This window comes from Apteryx mantelli, chromosome 2 (assembly GCF_036417845.1).
Source record: "Apteryx mantelli isolate bAptMan1 chromosome 2, bAptMan1.hap1, whole genome shotgun sequence".
Taxonomy (NCBI): domain Eukaryota; kingdom Metazoa; phylum Chordata; class Aves; order Apterygiformes; family Apterygidae; genus Apteryx; species Apteryx mantelli.
The window spans coordinates 24,678,809-24,704,857 of NC_089979.1; the positions used below are offsets into that span (position 1 = coordinate 24,678,809).

Consider the following 26,049-nt stretch of genomic DNA (forward strand, 5'->3'; position numbering starts at 1 on the left):
TTGACAGAATTGACAGAATTTGTCAGATTGGGCATTTGACGGAAGAATATCATTAGGTATTTCTAGGGCAGATGTACAAGTTGGTGTGTAATCTTACATCTCATTCTAAGAATACAAATATATAGTTTATATGAATTAGAAAAATAATGGTCAAGCATGGGATGAGCTGAGAAAGGAGCATAAGGAAAATTAAAAATGGCGTAACTGCAAATTGTTTGAGTTTTCCCTTTTCTTGTTTTTACTTGCGTACGGCCCCGAGGAGGATATTCTTAGTAAACTCATCCCTTGTTCTCCTCAGGTGACAAAATCTGAGCTCAGGTAGAATGTCCTGGGGAGCTGTACTTCATGAATCAGACATGACTCTATGCTTCTTTATAATGTTTCATTAGAGATCTCTGTTATGAGCGCTCCTCTTGTCCTGTCCCTGTATAACTTTTGTCTCCATTGGGATAGTTTGGGTTCAAGCTTGTGAGATACTAAGGACTTCTTGTCCAGACTTCATCCTCAAGGATTAATGGAATTGATCACTCAACTTCAGGAAAGAAAAGGAATTTGCCTTTAGTTCTTCCAGAGAGGGAATGAGCCAAACAGCAAGTTCAGAACTATTGAGTATTCTAGGTCCAAAGAACATTTTTTCCGTTGTGGGATGCTTTGGGTTTTCTTCCAAGAGGATTGCTAACTTTTTGTTCGATTTGTCTTGCTCTCTTTCTAATTCCAATGACTTCTTTCATTTAATTTTCTTGCACTTCTTCCCCGTCTGTCCCTCAGCTCTGCTTCACTTCCTGTGTTTAAATACCAATTGATTTCTCCTTAACTCCTTAACTCTTTGTTTCTCCTCCTCACAGATTGTGGAAGCTACTCTCTTTTTTCCTTTTCTACCATCACAGGAGTTTCCTTAATCTCCATGGTGATACCAGAATGCTGCCCCCATTGCCATATTTGGGACACTACCCAAACCATATATGCTTTTTGAGTAGCCAAACAGGGAGTGGGTAGTTCCCTAGATGCTTCCAGTTATGTACACCCAGGTCTGGTCTTCCTATTCCCATCTGCTTGCATGAGTCTCTAGTAACTGTGTTCTTATTTCCGCTTCCTGGGCACAGTGCACCATAGACTCCCAGTATGATGTGACAAGTGATTTTTCTTTTTATGCAATCGGCTTGCTTTGTGCCTCATGATTAGTTAAAGTAAGGATGAACAAGCCACAACAGGGGATTTTGTGTGATATATTCATACTGATTTTGTTAAGTAAATTTTATTTTTTCAGGAACCTCAGCATAGGCAGAGGAAATTCTGCTTCCTTTAAAGCCTTTCTTGCCTCTTCTGTAATTGTTTTATGTTAGAAATATGTAATGGTTCAGATGAACTTAGAAACGCTCTTCCCTTGGATGTACCAAGCCACAACCTGGGGACTGGGTCTCCATTGGGATCACCAAGAGCAGAGGAAACTGTCTTTGAGCTGGCAGATGAGGGTAAAGCTGAACCTCAGATAGCAATAATCTTTAGTTAGCAATAATACGGAAAAAGAAATGACAATGCTGAGTTTAATTTCTCCATTTTAGGGTGGGGACAATTTTGTTTTTAAAGCACATCCCTCTAATCATTTCAACAGTGGCTGCAGCTGCCTTGGTTTCTTCCTGCTGAATGAGCCAGATGCAGGCTCCCTTCCTTCAAGGCTGTGCCCTGGAGCAGAGGCGCTGAGCGGCTCTGGCTTTCCCTGTCCTTTTCCTCCCTGGAGGATGTGGCTTTCTTGGAGCCAGGAGGCAACCAGCAAGGGGGCAGATGGCTGCTGGAGGGATTATTTTGGGGAGCACAACAGCAGGACTGAGCAAGGTGACAGACTGGTAGCTTCTGGTGTGAAGCTGCAGGGGTTTATTGAAGCAGGAGTAAAACCTATGAGGATGTAGAACTGTCTTCTTTCATATCCCTTGATTAATAGAGTTAATTAAACTGGATGATCATGTATTTAGGTTCGTTTGGGGGAGATTATGGTAGATCCTTTCCCCCACCTCCACCACTTTTCATTCAGCTAACCTCATTTTTTTGATGATGATGTAATAGTGGACTTTGGTTTATTTTTTTTTAGTAATGTGCTAGTGTAATGTAGTGCTGTGGAGCAGGGAGAAGAGCAAGAGAGGGAAAAAAGGTTAGGTGTTTGTGATGTCCTTTGTTTTTTATTGTCTTTCTTCCAAAAAGCCCCAAACTTGAAAAATGCATTGGTGAAGTAGGTTTAAATTGAGAGAATTCTCTTCTGCCCTCCCACGCAAGCATTAGAAACTTCATGCTGCATGAATGTTTATATTTCAAAGTCAGCATCAAAGTTCCGAAGGCTCAGTGAGGAGATGATTTAGCACATTTTCTTAATTGCAGCTTATTGAGATTGTATCTTTCCTCTAACAGCTACTTTGTTTCCCTTTTTGTTTTGGGGTTCCCCAAAATAGCTCTTCCAGGAAAGTATTGTAATTCTTATCCTAACTAGTGCATAGTAGTGAGGTTGTCACTCCCACTTGTTTTTCACCCGTTTCTGGCAAGAAGATAGGACATCTAGCTCTCTTGAAAAGTATCTCCAGGCTGTTCTGAAAATAAAACACCTCTACCAGTCATTTGGCTTATTGGAATGAGATTTTGACTGTCCAGAAGCCTATAAATAGAGAAAGCACAAGGAATGTAAAAATATTGCAAGCTAGACAGCGTTGATTTTGGAGGAGAGGATGGCAGCATGACTAGGACAGCTTTCCTGAAGCAGAGTAATATTCAGAATCCTGATGTACAAAGATGAGGCCCTTTCAGCCCAACTGGCACTAGAATTAAGTGATAAGATCATGGTCTCTTCCACTTCTGACTTGGCTGCACTGAATTAGACAGTGATGTGACTTCAGTAATATGGTCTCATTTAAAATAAAAAAAATCCCCACTTGGTGGCACCTGTGATACCATGTGAGTGTGTATTATTTGCATGTTATAACAGAGGAATATGGCTTGTTGGGGGAGCCATCAAAGTGTGTGACTCTGGCTGGGAGGTGTCCTGGATGACATGAAGCTCTTGCGGTTGCTAAGGGAGCTGGAGTTAGGCCCTGGAATTTGGGGTTTATAGCTGGCATGAGGTGTCAGACTGTGCAGACCTGCTGCTGGAAAATGGCTGATAAATCTGGACTGAGCTAGTTTAGAAAAAAAAAAAAATTACTATGTGAGTCTGTAATACTCTGCAGGAGAGAAACCTTTCACATTCAATTTACATTTTCCTCACATGCAATAGAACTAATACGGTGCTTAGATGCTTCATAATGGAGAAAGTCTGCTATGGAGCTGTTATGGCTCAAATCTGAGGGAAAGGGAAATAATTTGGCAAGGTGAGAGAGATTTTATGACTACAGCAAATACATAATGTGGGGCACATTTATGTTGTCACAGATTCTTTTCTGAACCATCCAGAAATGTGACAGATGCTTTACTGGGAAGAGCTTTATCCCTTTCTAGCCTTATTACTGAAGTTTCCTAAAAGCTGACTGCTGGTCAGAAGTCTTCTCTGTCCCCTTCTCGCACCCCCCCGGCTGTACACTATTTATATACTACCTGCCTGAAAAAAAGGATGATCTCAGTCAAGTGTGCCTTGGTATTCCAAACTGGGTTCTTAGGTCTCTCTTCTGTCTGTAATATAACAGTAGCACAACTAATACCTGTTATTTTATTCAGAGCTTTGCCTTAATAATCTCAAAGCACTTTAATGTTTTCCTTTGGTTCTTTTAAGTTTTTCTGTCACTCTTGTACACAGATTATACATTGTGTGGGGCAGGATACTGTTCTCTGGGTTCCCCCCTGCCCAGTATAGAGGGTCTCTGGGCTTTGACTAGGATGCTTGAGCCTGGGATGATAAAATATTAAAGCCTGATTGGAATCATTTCCCCCTGCATCCAGGCTTCCAGAGTTTCTGTCTAGGTCTCTCTCTGCTAGGTAAAAGTACTTTTGATGATGTTTCTGTAAACATTAAAATAGGAACACTTTTCACCTTGTTATAATCATTGTTGCTTTGTCACTGCAGAAGCAACGCTCACGGCTTGCATGTATAGATGATAATATGTTTAACTCTCTCCTTCTAAGAAAGGATATCCAGAAGTACAGAGGGAAGACCATTCAGTGCAGTTACCATCCTGATTTGGTACACAACCAGCATGCTTATTTCCTATACTTACTTCCATGTAGTCTTTATTTAATTAATGTGCTATCTTGACAGTCTTTTGACTTCATCCTCAAAATGATACTTTAACGCTCTGATATTGTCTGTCTCTTCAGGGATGATTCTGTCCCAGAGGATAATATTTGGAGGGGTATCCTCTCTGTGATTTTCTTCTTTCTAATCATCAGTGTTCTAGCTTTTCCCAATGGTGAGTAAGGTTCATACTTCACTTCCTCACATGCAAATTTCTCTTTATTGTCACTATATTTATTTTGATTTTTTTTTAAGTACCACTTTTAAGTACTTTTTTTTTTTTTTTACTCTTCTGCATTCCTTTACTGTTAAAGAACAGTCTAAAAATGGGTTGCAATCATACTGAGTGGAGATATCTGTAAAATGCAAGTTATTTATAGCTTGTCTGTATCTAACAGAAAGTCAGGTCTTCAAAATCATAGTGTCCCTATTTGCAGGCTTACAGTTGCGACTTAAATTGTGAAGTAAGGATGCTGCCTAGTCCTTTAATAATGCTTTAAAGGAGTCTTCTTCAGTGTGTTTTAAACAGAGGTGTTATTCTAGAGATTCTCAGAGGTATAACACCTTACATAAATCACTGTACCAGAAGCCAGTGACATAGTTGGATACAAAGCCTAAGTCTAAATCACATCATGATGTAAAACTGCAATTGCTCAATATAAATTTATGTTGGACAAAAGCTTTAGTAACTGTGTGGGGAGCAGAAAGTGTAAAAGCCTTTGTGATGCTTAAAATTCTGCAGAGGAAATGCTGGCTTCCCTATTTTATTTTTTTAAATTTTACTTATTGAGGTCATCAATGACTATAATTTCGGAGTCAAGTTTAAACTGTGTCAAGATTGCCACTGTTCAGAAATAGATGAACATGAACTGTGCTTAGGGTAGATATCTAGTTCTAAGTCGTGAAGTATCTTTCTTATGTTTAAACTTCATAAGTTGATAGTTTTCACAAAGTGCTCCCTGAAAAGCTGAATGTCAGAGAGAGAAGAATGAAGTTCATGCTTACAGGGATGAAAGAGCAATCCACAATGTGTACTTAAAACATCAGCCACTTCTTAGTACCTAATTTATGATTAATATTTAGAGATTTTCTGCTTCCACCAGGCTGTTATCTCCTGTTGTTTGCATTAACTATGAGGGGTTTTTTTTTATTCTAATAAAGTCTGTTTGTTTTATAGCCAGAAATTAAACTATGTTCATATTGATAAGGGGCATAGGTATCTTGCATCCTGTTAGATGCATGATATTCAATTTGGAAGTTTTAGGAGGCCTGTTTGCTAACAGTTCATGGCCATCTGAAGGTTAAGCACAATGTTTGTTTGCTAACGCACAGAAATTTGAATTTGATGACTTAATTTGGGGCAAGCTATGCTAGACTAAGCTGTGGTCTAGAAACCAGATGAAGAGGTCTTCAGGTGACGCTTGAGTTACGGTGTCTGCCGAGTAAACACCATAGTACTGTTCTGTAGACAACTCCCATAGAAATAATCGAACATTTTGTCTACCCCATAGTAATTGCTGACCCCCTCTTTCTCCTCCCAAATCTCCTGTCACCATTTTTTTTTTAACATAAAAAAAGGGCCCCAAAACTTTGGGTGTGTTATAAAGTTTGATGGAGAACTGATCTGTGCTCATGCCAAATGCTCTTCATTTGAGCTAAATCTAAAAATGGATTCTGTGGTTCTTGGTGACTGTCCTCTAATAGGTTTTTGTTTACTGTCCACAGGACCTTTTACACGCCCCCACCCTGCATTATGGAGAATGGTTTTTGGTAAGCTTTAAACTGTATTTCTGGTTTGTTCAGTGCTTCTGCAGGATTGGCCGTTTTATCTTTCAGATGAACAGAATTGTCATGAAACATAACTGCACATCAAACTTGTGTGAATGACTAGCTCTTCCCTCCCACCCCTGAGCACTTGATCATAATCTGTTCTTAATTGCATTTGGGAATGTCTTTGGAGTTCCTCTCTGTCAGGCTGGTATAAGCTAAATTACCAGACAAGGAGTATGCATTCCGATATTCCTTTTTATTCCTATTTTGTATTTGTGCTTCCTAACTGCCATTGCACCTTTCCTACCACTATCTATTCCCACCCCAAAAAGTTTTTTTTTTTTTTTAATAGCTACTGCAGATACTTGCTGACTTGTAACTAAATCCAGTTTAGTTGGATGTTTTTCATTTTGTGGGAAAATACGCTGTTACTCTATTAAAGTGATTGTATAGCTTAACATACATTTGTCTGTACTCTTAATGTGAATTTATTTATATTCTTAATTTATACTTTCAGCAAAGTTACTGTAAACATTAATTACATTCATAGTTGGGAAAAATAATTTCATTAACTTCATAAAATACTGAGTGAAATGCTGCTCCTTAAACATCAGAATTACATTGCAAAAACATAGGAAATATTATTTTCAGATAATTCAGGGTTCACAGAGCATAGGCTAGACTCTAAGCATATTGTCACAGCATTAGGCATGTTTGATTTAAAAGCTCTCTCCCACCACCTTTTAAAGCTAAAAATAACTAGCCTCCTAAAGTAGCTGATTACTCATCTGTTGACATTGAGGGTAGTGCTGATTAGATAGTACTCTTTTAAAGAATCCTGCTGCTTGTGAAGTTTGGGAAAGGTCCTGTTGCTGGTTTCAGATTACAGTAACTGTAAGTTAAAAGGACATTCTCAGTGCTGATAGGTTCAGAGCTTGCCCCCCGGGCTTTTGCAAAGACTTCATGCAAAATCAAAAGCAAGATTTTCTCATGTGTAATTCTGCTTCCTCTGGCATGGCTTATTCAGCTGTGCTTGAAATCTCAGACCTGCTCAGTAGCCGAAAGGCAGGAGTAGCCTGTGTCTGTCTTGGCAGGCTGTACCTGCTGTAGTAGCTTGGTATCTCTTTACCTGAAGTGATTTTTAAGTTGCTCTGCAGAGGACAGTATATACTTTCTGTCCATGTCTGTGTACTTGAGCAGAACTTGTTCTTTAGCATATGCTGGCGATTAATAACACTTTGAGTCTGTTTACAGTGTATTAATTTCTCTTTAGAATTGCTATAGTCTATTTTGAATGGCAGAAACTAAGCTTACTCATGTTAACCTTTTTGCCTTCGTGGCATTGCTGCAGGGCACAAGTAAATTTGAATCCTGGACTATATGGATTTAGTATCGGTGTTTATAGGCCACTCCCAAATGTAGTCTTGGTTAAACCCTCTAAATTTCTACTATTAGACTTGCAGGGGGGAGGAGAGAGAGTTGATCTGTGAACATGCCAGTGATGTAAAAATGTGCTCCCAATAGCAGCCTCGTCTACCTACAGTTCCACACCTAGGACATTTCTTCACTTTTTATCAGTTTACAAAGAAAATCCATATTCAGACTTGGGGAGGAGAGAGGACGTAGTCCCAAATGTAATAGTGTTACAGAACTTAAAATGGTCTGAAAACGTATCATCAGCCATTTTATCTTTAAAAGCTTCAAACAGCAGATTTTCCATTTCACAAAAGTAACTCAAGCATGCCAGTCTGTTAGGTTATATTTGTAGCTACTCTTTATTGCTCTCATAGCTCAGAATTGCCAGGTGGGATTATTAAACTGATCATTGCGTTGAAATCTGCATATAGGCCTAGAGACCTGCATCAGTGAGACTGACAGTATTTAAATAAGGGGATAGAGCCAGTACAATTGTGGGGTCCTAATGTGTCTCTTACTGAAGGGCTTCCTGAGCACTGCCTTGTGCTACTCATGTCTAAATTGTTTAGATTGATTTTGTTTTGACTGGGTTCATGCAGTCAAGCATGTATAACATCCCATGAAATGGGAAATATACAAAGGGCTGAATGCTTAAACATCACCCTCTGGCTTGGCTCTCTAAGCTTTTTGCATGTAGCCATTGTATGTAGAAAACTCATTTGTGAAAACTCGGCAGATTTTGAGCTCCAGTTTGAAAGCAGCTTTGTGGACTCTTGGGGTTCCATGGGGTTTTGTCAGTGAACACATTTCTAAAACCGAGTCTTTTTGCAGGTCTCAGTGTGCTCTATTTTCTGTTCCTGGTGTTCGTGCTCTTCCTTAACTTTGAGCAGGTAAAAGCAGTAATGTACTGGCTGGACCCTAATCTCCGATATGCCACAAGGGAAGCAGATATTATGGTATGTATCCTTGGCACTGTATTGCACATTTTAGCTACTTTGCATATGATTTACATTGGTGGGAATGGATAAATCTGAATTTGATTGCATGAGCAGGACAAGTTGATGTCTGTACTCACCAGAGTCAACAAGCCTTTCATATCAACTGCTGTTTCTTTCCATTGAAATCAATGGGTGAGAAAACCAGCCTTCTCTCTGTTCTTTCTAAGGTAGGCTTTCAAATGGGTGTGCAGTGGGGAGCGTGAGAAATGTTTGAACTGGAATGGTTTTGGATTCCTTAAAATAATAGATATGAACCTGGATATTGGAAATACCTTTATCATGGTAGTATCTAGAAGAGGCCTGCATGATATGTGGCCCTCAGATCAGTTTTTTTTGACTTGCCACAATGCTGTCGTAAAAGAACTTTGGTTTTGCCTTATTGCTCTGAACTTGGCATGTGGCTGTCATGCTACCAAGTAGGTAGAAGGCCAAAAACAGCAACTGCACGGCTCTGCTGCTTTTCAGCCACCCAGCTAAGCAACCTGTGCTGGTACTACTGGGAAATTAGATCCACAGACTGTGATCTTGAGTGGCACAGAAAGCCAGGCTTGCTCTTCCACCTGTTAAACAGCTTGCAAAGAGATTTCAGTGCAGAGAACTTCCTTCAGGTAAGGACCCTAGCACAGGGGGCTGAGCTGGTGAAGGGGGGCATGGGAAGAGCATGTGAGGTATGTCTGGATGCAGGCAGAAGAGGGTATAAGCAATTGAGCACCAGGCAGAGGATGGTTGTTGCAGGGGGAGGCAAGAGTAGTCAGTTTAATCCTCTTCCTCTTTTGTCAAGTTACTGCCCACCACATGACCAGCATGCCTGCTTGTCCTTGGGTTTGGGTATCCACACACAACAGCCACTGTCAATCACCTGTTGTATGGTAGGTGCTGTTTTCAGACTCTTGCCTCAAGAGTAAGGAAATACACTGGTCACTTCCTGCAAATAGCCATTTACTGCATATGACAACTACCACACAGCACCTAATTATCAGTGACTGCAAACTCCAGCTCTGTGGCACGTAAAAGAGAATGCAAATCTTTGCAGTGCAGTTAGCTTGCATCAACTGATTGACAGCGAGGGCCATGTGCAGGCTGCTTACCTGGAAAAATCTGGATGCTGCTTGTGTTGCACCTCAGCTGATCAACAGTACATGCTGTGCAACTGCATGACAGCACTGGGACCTTCTGTTTTGCAGGAGGTGTGTGGTGGTGAGGAGGAGTGGGCAGCCCACTGCTATGGGTAGAGTAGGGTAGTGGGAAAACTGGAAAGGTGAGGCAGTTCTGTCTCTTGTCGCATTCCTAGAAGGAACTTGAGCACGGGGGTTAGTGATGTTGCTGAGCAGCAGAAGGAGCTGGCATGAGGAGGAATCTGAATCTGTAAGTTAGTCTCGCCTGGCTCTCCTGTCGTTTAAGTTAGAAATAAATAGATTCAATTTGGGGGGGGACTAGTATTACTGCTGGCACAGAACCGCACTACAGCAGGTTCCCTGACTACAGCAGTCAGCAGAAAATTACTCTGTACTTCTTCACAGTCCTGATAATACTGTCATTTAAAGTTGGAGTAAATTTTTTGTGGGAAAAGGTGCACAACAATGAAGGCTACAGCTTGGTGTCTTGCATGGGGCTAGCAAAGTTGTTTGAGTATAGAAGGAAGTTAAACACATTTCTGTGTGTGTATGACTGGCAGAACTGCAGTTAGAAAGAGGAGTTATGGGGGAAGAGCCTTGGTAAAAATAATAAAAGCAAAAAAGCAAGAGCCCCACAAAAGAAATTTAGTTTTAGAGCAACTTTACTGTGTCCACTCTGTATAGAATCTCAGATACCATGCTACTACTAGGAGCCTGCACCTTCCATTGTACATTCAGTGCTTCTCATCCTTTTCTTCAGGAAATGAAACACAGTGGCTATAAGACTTTGTGTGTATATAGATCGTGGTGCCAAAATGACTCCAGCTCAAAGCTTCCTGTGGTTTGAACCTGAATCTTTTTCTGCATATATGAATGAAGCAAAAGAAGCAGAAATGTGGAAGACAGATCTAGTGTATGTGGATTTGTCCCCTATTCTGCAAAAGCGTACCCCATTCCAGAGCTGTACAGGGAATACAGCAAATAAGTTTGGCAGTTTCAGACCTCTGGATGCATGCAGTAAAGCTGCAGCTTTGACATTCTTAAGATAAGTGATACACTTTTCTGTGAATGATCATCAGCACTGACATGTGCAAGAAGCAGCACCATGCTTTCACTTCAGAGAGCACCAACAGCAACAGCACCGAGCAGTGCTGTATTGTCACCTGCAGGTGGCAATATATATTTTAGGAGGATGGTGAGCAGAGTTTTTTAGAGTCTGTTTACAGTTGGGAATAATCTTGTTTAATTTGTGCCCAGTGACAAGACAAAACTCCACGTATGTAGCCTCCAGATGGAATACAGATTTTTTTTTAATTGGGCAGTGCTTTTTAGCACTTGCTGTATAATATGATGAGAGAACACATTTCCTTTAATATTAATGACTAGAATATTAATTAATATTCTTGAGGAATCTGCCACTCATCTGTGATAGAACAGTTGCAGGTTCATTTTGATTTTTACTTCGGCCATGTGACTAAACCTTCTGAATATGAATGTGGTCTGGGAAGTTGCTTTGTTGAGAAAAATAAGACAAAAAGGGTGCTCAAATGAACATTGAGATGAACAACACATCTATGGCTGTGTCCCAGGCAGACTGATGAGGTTTAGCCACTGATGTCAGCAGGAAAATGAGGAAAGGTGGATATTTCAAATCTCTCTCTCTCTCTCTCTCTCTCTCTCTCTCACACTCACACTCACTCACACACACACAATTTTCTAGGTTATTATTGTTTGCTGGTTTTTTTAATTATTTGTTTTATTGCTCCTCCTGTTCTTTGGTCGCATAAGTTATACATGCTCCTCCAGGTTCCAAGGTCTGTGCTATCTCCTTTCAAATTAGAACTGTATTATGATGACACTTGATATTGCAGGTTTTCTTGATAAGAAGGAAAAGGTAGGGCAGTAATATATATTTTAATATCTTTATAATTTCAAGCTTGTTGCACTGGATAGAAAGAAGTTTCATTATTCTAGTGTTTCTGAAGTTACCTGTTCATTGAGGCTTTCTTTTCTTTTTTCTTTTTTTTTTTGTTATTAACAGGAATATGCTGTGAACTGCCATGTTATCACTTGGGAGAGAATCCTCAGCCACTTTGATATATTTGCTTTTGGGCATTTCTGGGGGTGGGCCATGAAGGCTTTGCTGATCCGCAGCTATGGGTTATGCTGGACTATTAGCATCACTTGGGAGCTCACTGAGGTAGGCCACCCACTTATTTCCAGTATATGAAAATGTATGAGACTTTACTCATTCTGCGAGGAAGCGTGAAGATTACTAGAAGGATGACTTGATAGTTCTCGATACAGATTTATATTTAAAGCCTATAAACCAGATGCAGAGTAATTGATGCAGTTGCATTAGTGAAGAGGGCAAGTCAGGATTTAGATATGTTGTGCAGATGATGGCTTACTAATACTTGAAGTAGGAGGGAAATCTAATTCAGTCCACTGGTGCCATCCATACTTTGTTTTTCTGTTGTTACGGGACTCAACGCTTGTGATGTTTCAGATTCTAACTGGTATTCTCTGATTTAGTGCAGTCCTTTCCCTTTACCACCTTACAATACCTGTGATCTACTGCCTGCCCTCAATACAACAGTATTTAAATATTTTGTAAAGTGGTGGTCATGTGTGTACTATACAGTGAAATGGAATGGGGGGATCCCTGAGGAAAACATGAGGACCCATGAGGAGAAGTCCATATGAAATGACACGACATCATGCAGTGTGTTGTTTTGGGTCTTGAGGCCTGAGCGCATAGCCACGTTTTTTTGTTAAATCATGCACAACAAGCCCAGTTTATTCATGTGCACTGACACAAAAATGTGGTTTTACTAGACGCAGATCTGAGCTAGTTCACACACAGTGTAGATTGATCCCCTGCACTGTGGTTTGGAGGACCACTAACTTGTTTTTGCTAAGAGTTCTCCCAAGCACATGCTTAAGTCAGTTAACTGTTAGCACTTTAAAATCCTATTTCAGCTAAATAACTGCTGATATTTATTTTGGTTTAGCCAGTTGACTTTGCTCAGACTGCTGGTCTTTATTGCCAGATCTGTTGCTCATGCTATGCTACAAATGCACATTTCAGACAAGGAAAAAAAAAAAATCCAATTTTTATCAGTTTTGGGGACAGCATATTCTAACCGGTCAGTTTCCAACTACTAAGTGCAGATGTAATCATCTGAGTTTAATCTTTAAAATCTCAGTTTTCTGTAAAGTTTTCTGTCTTGAGGATGTTTGGCCCATCTGTCAAGGCATTTATAATTCAAAAATGTAGATAAAGATCTAATTCTCTAAAATTAAACTGCTGGGTTTGAAAATATTGGTGCCACTAGCTCCTTTTCAAAACATGTTTTTATTCTGTGACATTCAAGGATACTCTCTTTTTCCAGGCCATTCTGAAATTGTTCAGTTAAAAATTGGTATTCCACAAGTACCTATCCGTACAGCACAACAAATTTGCTAGTTATTGTACTCGTTTTTCCCTCTGGAAAACAAGTTTAAATTTGGGCATGTTTCACACACACTCTTATCGTTCAATAGATCATTGCACTGCCATTGTCTCCAATTTGACACCGTGTGGGTTGTCCAGCATTCCCTGTCATTGAAAGGCAGTTTACCAGAATACACAATGGGTTGGGTAAGGTTCAACATATAGAAGGCTTATCACTGCTCAAATGTATTTTTTAAATGAATTAGTTGATTCAGGAGAGTCACTAGAAACCTAGAGAAGTTATCAGGGCAATTACACAGGGATTTAGCCATGCGTCTCCTATTAACGTTAATGGGTTTCAACTGGCTTCTCATTCTGAAATGGGACACTTGACTCACGTTCCATACTATCAGATTAAGTTGAGATGCAGGCAGACCTTGTTTTGAGAGCAGCCAGCACCTTAGAGATGGTCTGGTAAACACTTGTGCTGTTTTTTGCTGCCTTATTAGCTGTAACTTGTGATGTCTTTGAGGACTATTGTAGATTAAGATTCATAGCCTAATGCCCCTTTCACATTAGATCTACTTAAAACCTTGAAAGGGAAACCGTTTGTAGCAGGATAACAAGCTACATATATAGCTTGGGTCCTGAGAAGAAATTCAAGTTTTCCTTTCTACAGGTTGAAATTTACATAGTCTTGGTCAAGGAAAATGAGCTGTTTTGATATACTTCTGCTTTTGCAAGGGTTTTCAAGGGAAATGTCATTGCCAGTGTCAATCACCGTAGTTTATTATAAATTGACTACAATTTACTCTTGCTTTATACCAAAAACATTCTTCTTGTTCCTTTCCCCGCATTTGAATTTTTTGGATTCATACAAAAAGATACTCTGTTATAAAACCCTTTTAGTAATCTTTCACAGACACACAAATCGATTTTTACATATATATATATTTATATATATATATATGTATATACATACACACACACATTAGGTGACAAAATTGTAATGTGTTTATGGGAGGTAAGAATATTATCTGGTTTGCTGTGTTTTGTTAAGCAGCTCCTTGAGTATTTCGAAGGGGCTGCTTAACATACAGCCCTCTTGGTTTCCAGTACACAGCTAACTTTTTTAATCTTTGGTTTGGGGATTGATGTGATTTTTTTTTTTTTTTTCTTGTGGCATAGAGAAGACAAGTGTTTTCCTTTAAAGTAGAATGAAAGGAGTTGAATCCATTTCTGGGGTCTTAACTCTGGCCATCTGGGCAGTCATCCTCCTTCACTCTGTCAAAAATGTGAACTCACCACTTTGTAAATACTTTTAATTGATTTACTGATGCCTCATGGTGGTTCTCAGTTAAGGTGAGGATTAAGTTCAGAAAGGAACAGATTGCTTTAAAAGTAAGTGATTTGTATACTTTCCAGAGAAAATCTTTAAGGGGCTGAATATGTGAAGCTAGATCCAGATGGTGGAAGCTTTTCAATATGATGTTGGTTTGCTTCTGGCCTGATTTTCAGTATCTTCCTCTTAAAAGCACCTTCACAGTTAGTGGTTACCAGAGACCAAATAGGAAGGAAGAGTGGAATATCCTCTTCCTAAGCCACTCTGGATCAAGGATAACAGCAAAGCAAAGCTTGTATTGTCTGAAATGCTGATGACCTCTTAGTCTTTTTAGAGTCACTAAATTCCCTTAAAAGGTGAATGAAAGAAAGAGTTCTGAAATGTACATTAAATTAGAACAAGTCTTAAGTCTTGAATTCCGATGTGCTTTAGTATTGACAGTTGTTAAATGTGCATACATCCTACTTACTGCATCTTGTTGCTGGTATAGAAAACAAGCTTCTTGAGACTAATTTAGAAAAAAAAAAAAAGAAAAGCACAAAACACCCTCATTTCTCCAAAAACTGCAGCTATTTTGCTTGCTTGATGCATTTCTGTGAACATTCCATGTGTCCTCTTAGATGCCAAAAGCTGCACTAAAGCCTTATATGCTGCATAGCCCCAGTAGGAAACGGTGAGAAGGACATCTCTCAAATCCTGCATGGTCCTATCTGAAGCACTGTGAAGTCAATGGAAGAATTCCCATCACATTTCAGTGGTTGTCGCTCATGTCCATGAAATATGACATTTACTGAAAAGCTAATTTTGAATATGTTCTTAAAAAGTAACTTTATATGAATTCTGTGCTGTTCCTTACCCAGAATCTTTTTGCTGTATTCTTTAGCTCTTCTTCATGCATCTTCTGCCTAATTTTGCTGAATGCTGGTGGGATCAAGTCATTTTGGACATCCTGCTTTGTAACGGGGGTGGCATCTGGTTGGGAATGGTAGTTTGTCGTTTCTTGGAGATGAGGACCTATCACTGGGCAAGCTTCAAGTAGGTCTAAATTAAAGCTTGATAAGCATAATGTTTAATGTTATAATAAATTCAGTTTCTTGAGAAATAGACCTTTTTCTCTGCATATGTAAAATGTATGTGTTATAGAAATAGTGTGCAGTCTGAATGTGCTAATGGTGCTGTATGTTTATGAGGTGGGATTTTAACATTTAAAGTAGTGATGCTACTGGATAGCACATATTCCTAAATATGATTTTGTATATATAATTTTCCTTTGTAATCTAAGTTACAAGCATTGATGCCAAATGAAAGTACAAAGTAGTAAAGCTATTTGCATTTTCAGTGAATTATTTTATACAAGTGAAACTTTTAAGTAGGCAGTGAACCAACCTAATTTTAATTGTTGTCTCATTATACAACATTTTAAACTCTAGACTTGGGTTCAGCTTGATGAGACATTAGTGTGGCAATCTGCCAACACTAGCTGTCGTTGCAAAAGAGGAATCAGACTGGTTGCACCTATGCTGTGAAGTACCTTACCCCATTGCCAACTCTCTGAAATAAATGGAGCAATTGCAAAATAAAGTAGCATTTGTTGTGGAAAGGGGCAACAGATTGTGGCCTAGTAAGTTTTCCTTGCTAGCTCTTCTGGTTATGGTTTCTTCCATTGTTTTTTGCTCCTCTCACCCGCCACCAGATGGTAAGCGTTTTATCTCTGTGTTACCAATGGCAAAGATGAAACAGCATCAAGGGCAATGAGTTGCCAAAGGATATTGCCTTGAGTTAATAGCAGTGATGGAAAAAGGAGCTCAAACCTTGACTTCCAAATTTGCACCCTGTACGAACTTCTGTGCTGCTTCCTTCCCTTACTGACAAGTTTACTTATTCCTCTGAGAACCATCCAGCCTTTAGGCTCAGTTCAGTTTTCCCATGTCTCAATTCAGGAGGAATGATGAGCACTAAAGAGTTGATGCTCCTTCTGTTTTAGAGTTCACTGAAAATTACAAGAGATATGCTCTAATATCTGTGGCAGGACTAGTCTTTACTATTTCTATGGGAGAATTTTTCCTTATGTTGTCTTTTAAATGCATGTGTAAACTCTTTGGCCCTTTAATATGAAGAGAATCTGCACAGAGTGGGAAGCTTTTGCTTGTGCCCTTTTCTTGCCTTTTTTTTCCCTGTTGAATAAATATGGATCTTAAAGATTAGAAAATGGGTGGGAGGCATCCCCCTAACCTTCCACTACTAAAATAAAGCAAAAGACAAATATTAGAAGTATCAAATCTGAATCTCCCTTTTTGTCCAGAATGGCCAGGGAAATAGCAGGCTGAAAACTGATTTCTACCCCTGCTAGGTCTCCTTTGGAGGAGAATACTCTGAGTTTTCCTTAAAATTCCCTGTCCTTTGGCTGCTGTAACTCATCTCAATTTATGTTATCAAAAGCAAGCACTGTAACACATCTGTCAGATGAAAAGCTGTTCACATTCCCTTTCAAAGGGGAATTTAAAAGCCTCCTAGCTTATAACAGAGCCATCACATCTGTGCAAAAGATTCAGGTGAATCTAACATCAGAATAGCAAGGTTTGGGAATGCTGTAAATGCTGCATGTTCAGGCCTGTGGAGGCAGCCTGGTACACACTTTATGAATAACAAATCTGACAGATCCTTAAAGGATTGGTGTCAGTGAGCTCTGGAATGAGGAATCCTTTAGATAAGAGCAATGGCAGCATTGAGTAGGGAGTGAAAATACCTTCAGATTCTCCAAGAGATTTGAAGAACTGCATTCCTTACTTTTTTTCCTTTGTGGAAAGAATGATAGATATATTTTGCTTTTAGTTGCTGACTCAAGATAGAGGAGGGTGGTCTTTCATAGCAGAATGCATCTTGATTGAAATGCTTAATAGATTATGCTGCTTAATTCACCCTTGCCTGTTGCACAGTTGGGTCTGTGAAGATCTTTGCTGTCCAGGGAGAAAGTGATTGTTCTGAAACCTCAGTAACACGGGTATTGCTTTTTTTTCCCCTCTTGCATCTTCCTTGTCTTCACCCCAGTCATTCTGTTTTTCTAGGGACATTCACACAACCACAGGGAAAATCAAAAGAGCTGTATTACAGTTCACCCCAGCCAGCTGGACGTATGTTCGCTGGTTTGACCCGAAGTCTTCATTTCAAAGAGTGGCTGGAGTCTACCTTTTCATGATCATCTGGCAGGTAGGAAATAAGTTCTGTGAAATCAAAGCTGCCATCAGCTCAGTTACTTATTGGCGGTGTTTGGCTAGAAGACACTCTTAATGCAATGTATGTCTGTCATTGAAACGCACAATTAAATGAATTGATAATACAGAACTGGTCAGGGCATTGTTCACATGAGTTACGTGATAGTTCAGGAGTGTAATTACAGAATCTGTGGAAAAAACAAATGTTACAGATTGCTATCCTGGCCATCAGATTATTCTTTGCAATTGATACAGTTTTTGGAACTGCTAGACAGGTTTTTCTTCCATTGACTGTTGGATGGATCACTGATACTCAGAATTCTGGCCTTGGTCCAGCGAGACTCCATAATACGTCCCAACTGCTTGTGTGCTTAGTCATGCAAATGCTGAAAGACTTCACTAAAAACAGATTTTTTTTTTTTCAATTTGCTGAATTTAGTTTTTAAAAGGAGAAACAGAACTGTTTGAATTTTATAGATATAATCTCTTCTGCTCCTTATCAAATTTGCCTCAGTCATTCATATCTGATTTGGGATGTAAAAGTTTCAAATTAGTATCTGGCCTCTTAATAGGCTTCTGGAAATAGACCAAATACTTTTGTAGAGGTGTCTAGGGGAGAATTGTTTGTTTTATCGGTATATTCCTTGCTTGTCCTACAGTAGGAATTTTAGGCTCTTGAAATGCTCAGTCCAACCAGCAGAACTACAGTAGAGCATAGATAGTTGTCCTTAGGTAGTTACCATATTAATCTCAGCATGTTTTCTATAGTAAATCCATAAGAGTCATGTCAGTTGAACACAAACGTCTACAGCACAAAATATAACCTTATTAACTGACTCTTTCTTTTTAGCTGACTGAGTTGAACACGTTCTTTTTGAAACATATCTTTGTGTTCCAAGCAAGCCACCCTTTAAGCTGGGGGAGAATTCTCTTCATAGGCATTATCACAGCACCCACTGTAAGGTAATTTTGTTTCCATGGTGTTTTTTCTTACATTTGGAGTACCTTGACTTCTAGGCGCCCAAGAACTGCATATAGTTTGTAAATAAGCACAGCACATTTCAAGAAATTTATGCTTTTGCTGCCATACCCATAGTAAAACAACCATGACTTTTCAATAAAGCTTTTTTTCTGCCCAGTACATTAATAAGGTAAAATTTGTATAAAAATATGTTTTTATAGGGATAAAGAACCTGTCTGTTTAGTCGTCTGTTTGTATAGCATCTGCCTGTGTTTTGAATTAGCTGAAAATATCATCCTTGAGGATTGCATGCAAAAGCATCTGTGCTGATGAATCAGATGCTCACAAAAGTCCAGATGAGGGAAAGCAGAGTTGTTGAGTTTTCTTACTTGAGCTCCTTGTTTCTGCTAGGAAATACTAGTGTGTTATAAGAAAAGGTAGAATATTACCTTATTCTGAGTAGCAGAACAGCATATAATGAATGATGAGGACAAAAGGACCAGATGGACTGCTTAAGAAAGAAAGCTTGTTCTTAGCATTTATTAAAACAGCCAATTGTCTTGTTCTTTCTTTTCCTTATGGTTGACTAAAGCTAAATTGTACTAAAGCGTGTGTTTTATTTTTGCTGGTAAACTTCAGTACACAGTGAGTGGAAACATTAACATGCTTTTAGTCATGCACGCTGTTAGTAGAGTCCTCTTAAATTTCTTTCCTGTGATGTGGCTGAAGGTAGACAGAATGAGTGCAATTCTGAAGTTAAAGAGCCAAGGAAATTCTCATTCAAGAGTAAAGTGACATTACCTTGGACAATAAAACAGCAGTCTTGTGTTGCTTTATTCCTAAAATTCAGCATCTTCTATAGCTGTTTAGTCTCTCGAGTTACGGGCAGTGATTTCACACTGTTAGCTGAATCACCTTAAACATCCGAAAAGTTTCTGTATAGATGAGCTTTTAAGTATTTTTATGGTACTTCACAACCTATAGAGGTCTCTGTCCTTAAACCAATGTTGTTTTGTTGGATTGATAACACTTGCCTTCCCCATATGTCAGTTGAAATCAGAGACACAGAGGCTGAAAAAGGAACTTTGGTCTCACATCCTTGGGATTCCCCTCACTATACTCAAAACATTTTGGAGTGTAAAGAACAGACCAGAATGGTGTCCAGACAGTTTTCAAAATAAGGCAGATATTCTATTCTGCTGTTGAGAGGATAAGGTGTCAGTGGTTAGAGCACTTGCCCAGGATGTGGAAAACCCAGATTCAGTTTCTTCCAAGATTCAAACCTACGTATCTCAAGAAAATGCAGTTGTTAGATTAAAACACAAATTGCAAAAGAAGTGAGGGATTCTCTAATTCTTTTGAAGCTGTTGTACTTTCCCTAAAAGAATTGAAGTCACTGGAGAGACAGAAGGAAAATATATAGCTTTGTTAGCCTGCTGGTTTGGGTCCTTTCATACTTCTTGCTCTCAGAACTGTTTTCTGTATTGTTTCAAGCTATTCAATGCATGTGATAATCTGCCCTACTAGGACTGAAGTCATCTGGTAGACCTCCAGCATGATTGCATGTGATTCCAACCATCAGCATTTTTTTTTCAGTATAGATCTATTTGTAACATAAACTAGTTTTCTAAATGTAAATATTCTGGGAACTTTCAACTTCATCAAAGAATTTTCTTGTTTTCCTTCGCAGGCAATACTATGCCTACCTCACAGATACACAGTGCAAGAGGGTGGGAACTCAGTGCTGGGTGTTTGGGTAAGTGTTCTTGTGTACAAATCTGAAGCTCTTGTGCAAGTGTTAAGAATGTGTCCCATGCAGGAACAGGCTTTGCATGAAGCCAGTCCCTGTCTAATGTTGTTTTTAATATAAAGAATGGTACACACAGATTTTTCTGTAAGTTCAGAGGAAAGGAAAATCCTAGATTTGGAGGTAGAACATGGAAAGCGATGGTAGGAGTAAGAAGAAGAACAGAAGGAAAAACTAGATACTGCTGGATAAAGCTAGGCTTCTTCAGAGACACATTGGCCTTGCTGCCCATATTCTCAATCATGTGAGAAGAGAAAAGCTTTTGCAACTACCCCTTACCTGTTGTGAGGTTATTGCTTACCTGGCTATCAAGGTGGGCGCTGCTGCTATTAGAGGACTCGCAACAAAAGACAGTGAAACTAACCACAGTTACGAACTATTTCTATTTTATTCTCAAAGAGAAGAACACTACGAACAGTGGTTACTTTGGCTACAATCTCTTTCAACATGTCTCTCAGAGGAGACCTTTAAATGAAGAGACTGCAAGATTGCATCTGGTGGGAACTTCCTTGACTAAAATGTACTGTTCTCAAAACCAGAATCATATGCTGTTGTAGCATCTTAAAAGCTTCTTGTAAATAAGCAATATAGTAGAGTCCATTTTAATTTATGGCTGGAAAGCTTACAAATGGGCAAACATAGAAGATGTTAAATCAAATCTTTAATAAACTATATATGCATGTGTGTGTGTGGATATAAATATCCTATTCAAGAAGCTCATTTCTGATAGGTATGATTTTAAATTAAAACAGCTATTTCATTTTGATTTTCAAGTTTAGTGTATTTCTCATCTCCAGAATTGTCTGAACCATTTTCATGTTTAACAGAAGAAGCTATTACTGTCTTAAATTAGAATAGCATTTCAATGAGCCGTAAAATGCTCAAATCTAATTTAAAGATAGTGCTTTAGCAAACTCTTTCATCTTTACTGTTAGTCTCAGGGATGTCGCCGTGTTTTAGGAACAGTGCTGAGCAGGAAGGCTTATTTCCAGGTGCACCACACTACCTTAAACAGCACCCCTTTCTCAACAGTTAATTGAGATGAGATCAGAGCATGCTTCAATGTAATTCAAGGGATTTCTACTCTTGTTTTAAATGTACCCTGGAGAACATGGCATATGTCTCCTTGGGTTTGGCTGGACTTAAATATTCACCTCTTTCACTGACTTATCACCTTCCGGGATGGATCTATTACCGTCTTCAAGTTGTGATCATAACATCTAATGGACATATAAAAGGTAGTAACTCTTTGTTCTTGTTTAATTTTACTGGTGTTAAGTAGGAGTTAATAATATTTTCTGTAAGCCTAAGCCTCCTTACTTAGGGAGGAACTCCGCCCCCAAAGAATCAAAAGTGTGCATTATGATTCCAGAAAGAACAAGACAAGTGTGCATTATGATTCTGCTAAAGAGAGACTGTAACATGTGTAATCCTTAAAAACACACTGGCCCTTTTTAATGATCATTGCAGAGTAACCTGTCTTTCTGGGTTTGATATGGATGGTGCTTTAGCACTGAAGATGACTAATTAATCACACAGTTAATATGACTACTTAATGTACAATTAGAATCAAATAACCTTGCTCTGTGCATAAACATCTTACTAGTTGTAGACCAACTATATTACTATTTTAGAGAATTGTACTTAAATGCAAATGTTTTACTGAAGTCTGTTTTTAAATGATTAAGGGATTAAGATGTTTATATGAAAAAGGAACATTTCTCAACTATAGGTGGTAATTTTAGAGTCTTATAAAAGACACTTTTTAAGTAATTTTATAATTTTGGAGGGAGAGTTTAAGTTCTGCCCTATCAAGAAAGATGATTTTTTTTCTCTGTTTCATCCCAGAGAAAGAATGTAAAACTACTCTTTTGCAAAATGAAGGGAAATATGATGCTGAGCATTTGCCTTCTGGCGATGAATAATTGTTATGGGTTGCAGCAGCTGTCACCCTTGGTACAAAGCTCTCACTGAGCACAGCATATTATGTCAGTAAATAGATATTCAGATATCTTCTTATGATTGCATAACAACAACTGTAATAGAATATTGGTCTACAGTCTGATCTGATGGTGGGAAGTGAGCCTGGAATAAGTAATCTCCTTGATACTGCTTGTTTCTGTAATCTGCCAGGAAAAAACAGATCTAAACTAGGAGTTCCTGCTGTTTATTGGAAAAACAGCACTCTTCCAGTAATTTAATTACCCTGAATAATTAATTTATGAAGCTATTAAAAGCAAGTATATAGAATATTATTTCCCCAAACACCACTGATACGAAAACTTATTCAAATCATGAAGCACTTAAAGGCACACATTGCATTTGTAACAACCTAACCATGGGAGTAATTAAAGTCAAAGCTTTGTGTTAATATTAAACTGTATATTCTGCAGCTTCAATGTATACTGTAATGTAACTCTCAACAGATGGACAATAAATGACTTAAGGCATGAATATAGCCAGTGCAACAGGTCTGCTGGAAACTGCACTATTTTCATTAAGACGAAGCCTTTCAAAAAGGGTTGCCTGTAAGGATTTTAAAAGACCTTTTCTGTTGAATAAAAACTTAGTGTATTTAGTTCTCTGGCACAGGAATCTAAAACAATGTGGAGATTCCCATCAGCCTTCAGTAGAGCACTAACACCTTTCACTATTAGCATTCTTCTGTCTTGTGATTTACTGTTTCTTTAATTGTATATACCGCTCCTTTTGAACAATGAGAAGCCCAAGTGTTCTTGACAGAAGTAGTAGGAAGAATGTATAAATGCATCGCAAACAGCTGTATAATAAGAGTCACTCTTTTGGAAATAGCCTATTGTTTTGTTTATAGCATCAAATATATCATATCCATATTTGTTTGTTTTCTGGTAGTGGACTTTTTGTTCCCGTTGCTGTGCTGTACTTTAACTATTTGTTTTCCTCCTCAGCTAGATCAGTAAAAATTATGTAAAACCAAGGAAGAAAAATAACTGGTGACCCTACAGAGTACTGCAGCTGTCAAGTCTTTACTAATATGCATCTCAGTCATTTGAAGTATTGGTCAATTAGGTATTACTTTCACAATTTTAAGGTGCCTTTCTGTAGTCCCCTCTGGATCCTTTTGCACTGCTCTGTTTTTGATTTGTGGTATGAAAGGGTTTTCATGAGGGAGAAGCCAGACAAGAAGCACTTGAAAAAATAATTTAAAATGTATTCTGCAAAGCTCCACAACATAGAAAGGTGGATCTGACTGCCAACCTTGGCAATTTCAACCTCTAACAAATATTAGAAGGTACTTCACCATGACAGCATTTCACATGCATAAATTTCTTTAAAATTTCCTAGTAGTGCTAATTTTTTTGTATAAAAAGCTTTAAAATTATTCTTCTGAATTCTTATTTGCAAGGAAATAAGATGATATAATGAGTAGGACTTAATATGTTCTACTCATCTTCAATAATCCCCTCTTAAGAAGATTCTGCTATTATAAATTTGTAGATTTGGAGGTCTGTGTTGTATAAGATAGTATTTATCATCTGAGGTGTGCAGGGCTGTGCCAATTTACCTACCCTAATTTAAGATGTGCCCCATAACTTTTGTCCTAGGTAAACACACAGGAGACTGAGATTCAGAAGTTGTCTTTCATTGCGTATTGGGCCATCAGCCTTGTAGTACTTCAGAGCCAGTACTTTAGAGTAGTACTTTAAGGGAACAGACTACCAGGGCAGCCTTGTCGAGTAATTCCAGTTCTCTGCTCAGCGAGGACAAGGTTTGCTTACCAGATTGGAAGTGGGCACTTTTGAGAGTCGGCTGGTCCTCTGGCCTCACTGAGCATGCTGCAATTCGTATTGAATAGCACAAAAATAGCTGCAAGGTATTACTTGCTTCAGGACCATTTCTACCATACCAGTGATTGTCACGCATACATTTTTTATCCCTCTTTCACTGAGGGAGCTGAGGTTTGTCTGACAAGTAGTAGAGCTACTTTTGGCAGCTCCCTGGTTGTGGAGAGTGCTGGTAGGGAATGTGTCCTCCAGTGTCTACCTGGGGAGACCAGGAAACTTGCCCTGCTGGTAAGTGCACACATTTGAGGAGTGTACATGTGTGTGTTCATGTACAACCTCGAAGTCAGTTAAGTTCAAGTTAAGTAGTTTTCTTTATGATTTGCTTCAGCTTGAGAAGAGTCTGTGTTCTACGCTTTTGCTGCACCAGTAAGTAATATTGTACTAGGGTTGATGTTAAAAAGATGTAATTTTATTAGGGTTGATGTTAAAAAGATGTAATTTTATATCCAGGACCTATACAAACTGAATATATATCCATGGCAGGAGATGGAAGCTTTGGATTTGTAACCCCTCATTCCACATGAAGGTGTGGACATGTTTCTCCATATCTTTGAGCCTTGAAAGATGTAAGTATCTGGTGGTATCAGAGAGATATCTCTGATATCAACAGATATATTTATCTGGTGATATCAAAGAGCTGGAGATGCTTGTTTTGATTCTTATAATGCCAGACAGGAAAGTAAATACTGCAGTTCTTCCTCTCGAATTTCTCCACAGATCCTCTGTTCTTGTAGTGTTGGCCTGGGTTTTACATGTAAATCAGATCACATGTGTGGGACCTCAGAGATTTGAAATGCCATTTCACATTAATTTTCTTTCTAAATTCCCTCTAAAGCGACCGGAGTAGCTACCATCTAAAGGCCTATGTAGACCTGTAGTAAATAAAGGTGGTTATGTCTGACGGAGAAATTTTCAAATCACAGTTTCTTCGTTGACCCAACAGGGAGTCTATTGGTTGCTCAGCATGGAAATGAGACTTTAATCTTGTGAGGGCTGAAGCACAGTAGTAGGGAAAAACAGAAACCCTTTGCTATTGCGCGTGCACTCCTGCTTGTTCCCTAGACAAGCAGAGGCTCATAGAATTGTGGATTGCCAGTCGATCACTTTTTGTATGCTGTTTATGCTAAAATGTAAAAAGAAAATAAATTTCCCAAAGAATTTCACTTAATGCTTCGTTAGAGAGTAGTGCTTGTTTAGAGCTGAGAGTCTGGAATTTGGCTTGTGCACGTGTGTTACATCCCTAGTGTTTGTAACCTTTCTTTTTTCCTCTCCTTCCTTTACCCACAGGGTTATTGCTTTCCTTGAAGCTATTGTGTGCATAAAGTTTGGACAAGATCTTTTTTCCAAAACACAAATACTGTATGTTGTGTTTTGGCTTCTTTGTGTGGTGAGTGAGATTTTTTCATGTGAAACATAAAGCACAGCAAAAGTGTTGAAAGCTTCTGAATAACTTCCTTTATGAAACAGTGACAGCAGGGAACTGTTGGGGGGGAGTGCTGGTAAAGATGCATGTCCTAGAAAAAGCAAATGTGAGATCATTTAGAACATACTTTGAAGCGACTAGAATAACTTTCTTTTCTCATGTCTTTACATAGCTGAATATACTGGTGCTTTGGAAGGTAGCAATGAAACTAATGCTAGTTATAGAGCTTTTTATCTTTATGAGAGAAAATACCAGTTTAACTGAGGATAACTTTGGAGATGCTTCCAATAACTCCTGTTCCTTTCCAGCAGGTGCTAATGAATAGCAATAATAAGTAATGTATGTTGTCTCACACTGACATCTTAAAATTGCATAAACAACCTTGTTTTATCAGGCAAATCATTCTTGCTCAGCCTGCAGCTTTCTGTACTTCAGTGTGATTACTGCAAATGTAGCATGAAATGTCCATTTCATAGCCGTAAATGTATGTTTGTTTTGCTAGACTTGTAACTCTGATGCTAAACACATTTTTAATCAT

At 38.8% G+C, this 26,049-nt stretch overlaps 1 protein-coding gene across 3 annotated transcripts in view; it reads left to right on the forward strand.

Moving 5' to 3' along the window:
- PTDSS1 (phosphatidylserine synthase 1) overlaps nt 1-26,049 on the forward strand; it is a 33,120-nt gene that overhangs the window by 1,066 nt on the left and 6,005 nt on the right. For all 3 annotated transcript variants that reach the window (XM_067290334.1, XM_067290335.1, XM_067290336.1), the window contains exons 2-10: nt 4,291-4,382; nt 5,933-5,977; nt 8,225-8,349; nt 11,548-11,706; nt 15,168-15,319; nt 17,350-17,491; nt 18,347-18,459; nt 20,148-20,213; nt 25,376-25,475. In XM_067290334.1, coding sequence (XP_067146435.1) covers nt 4,291-4,382; nt 5,933-5,977; nt 8,225-8,349; nt 11,548-11,706; nt 15,168-15,319; nt 17,350-17,491; nt 18,347-18,459; nt 20,148-20,213; nt 25,376-25,475 — 994 coding nt within the window. The remainder of the gene's footprint in view (nt 1-4,290; nt 4,383-5,932; nt 5,978-8,224; nt 8,350-11,547; nt 11,707-15,167; nt 15,320-17,349; nt 17,492-18,346; nt 18,460-20,147; nt 20,214-25,375; nt 25,476-26,049) is intronic.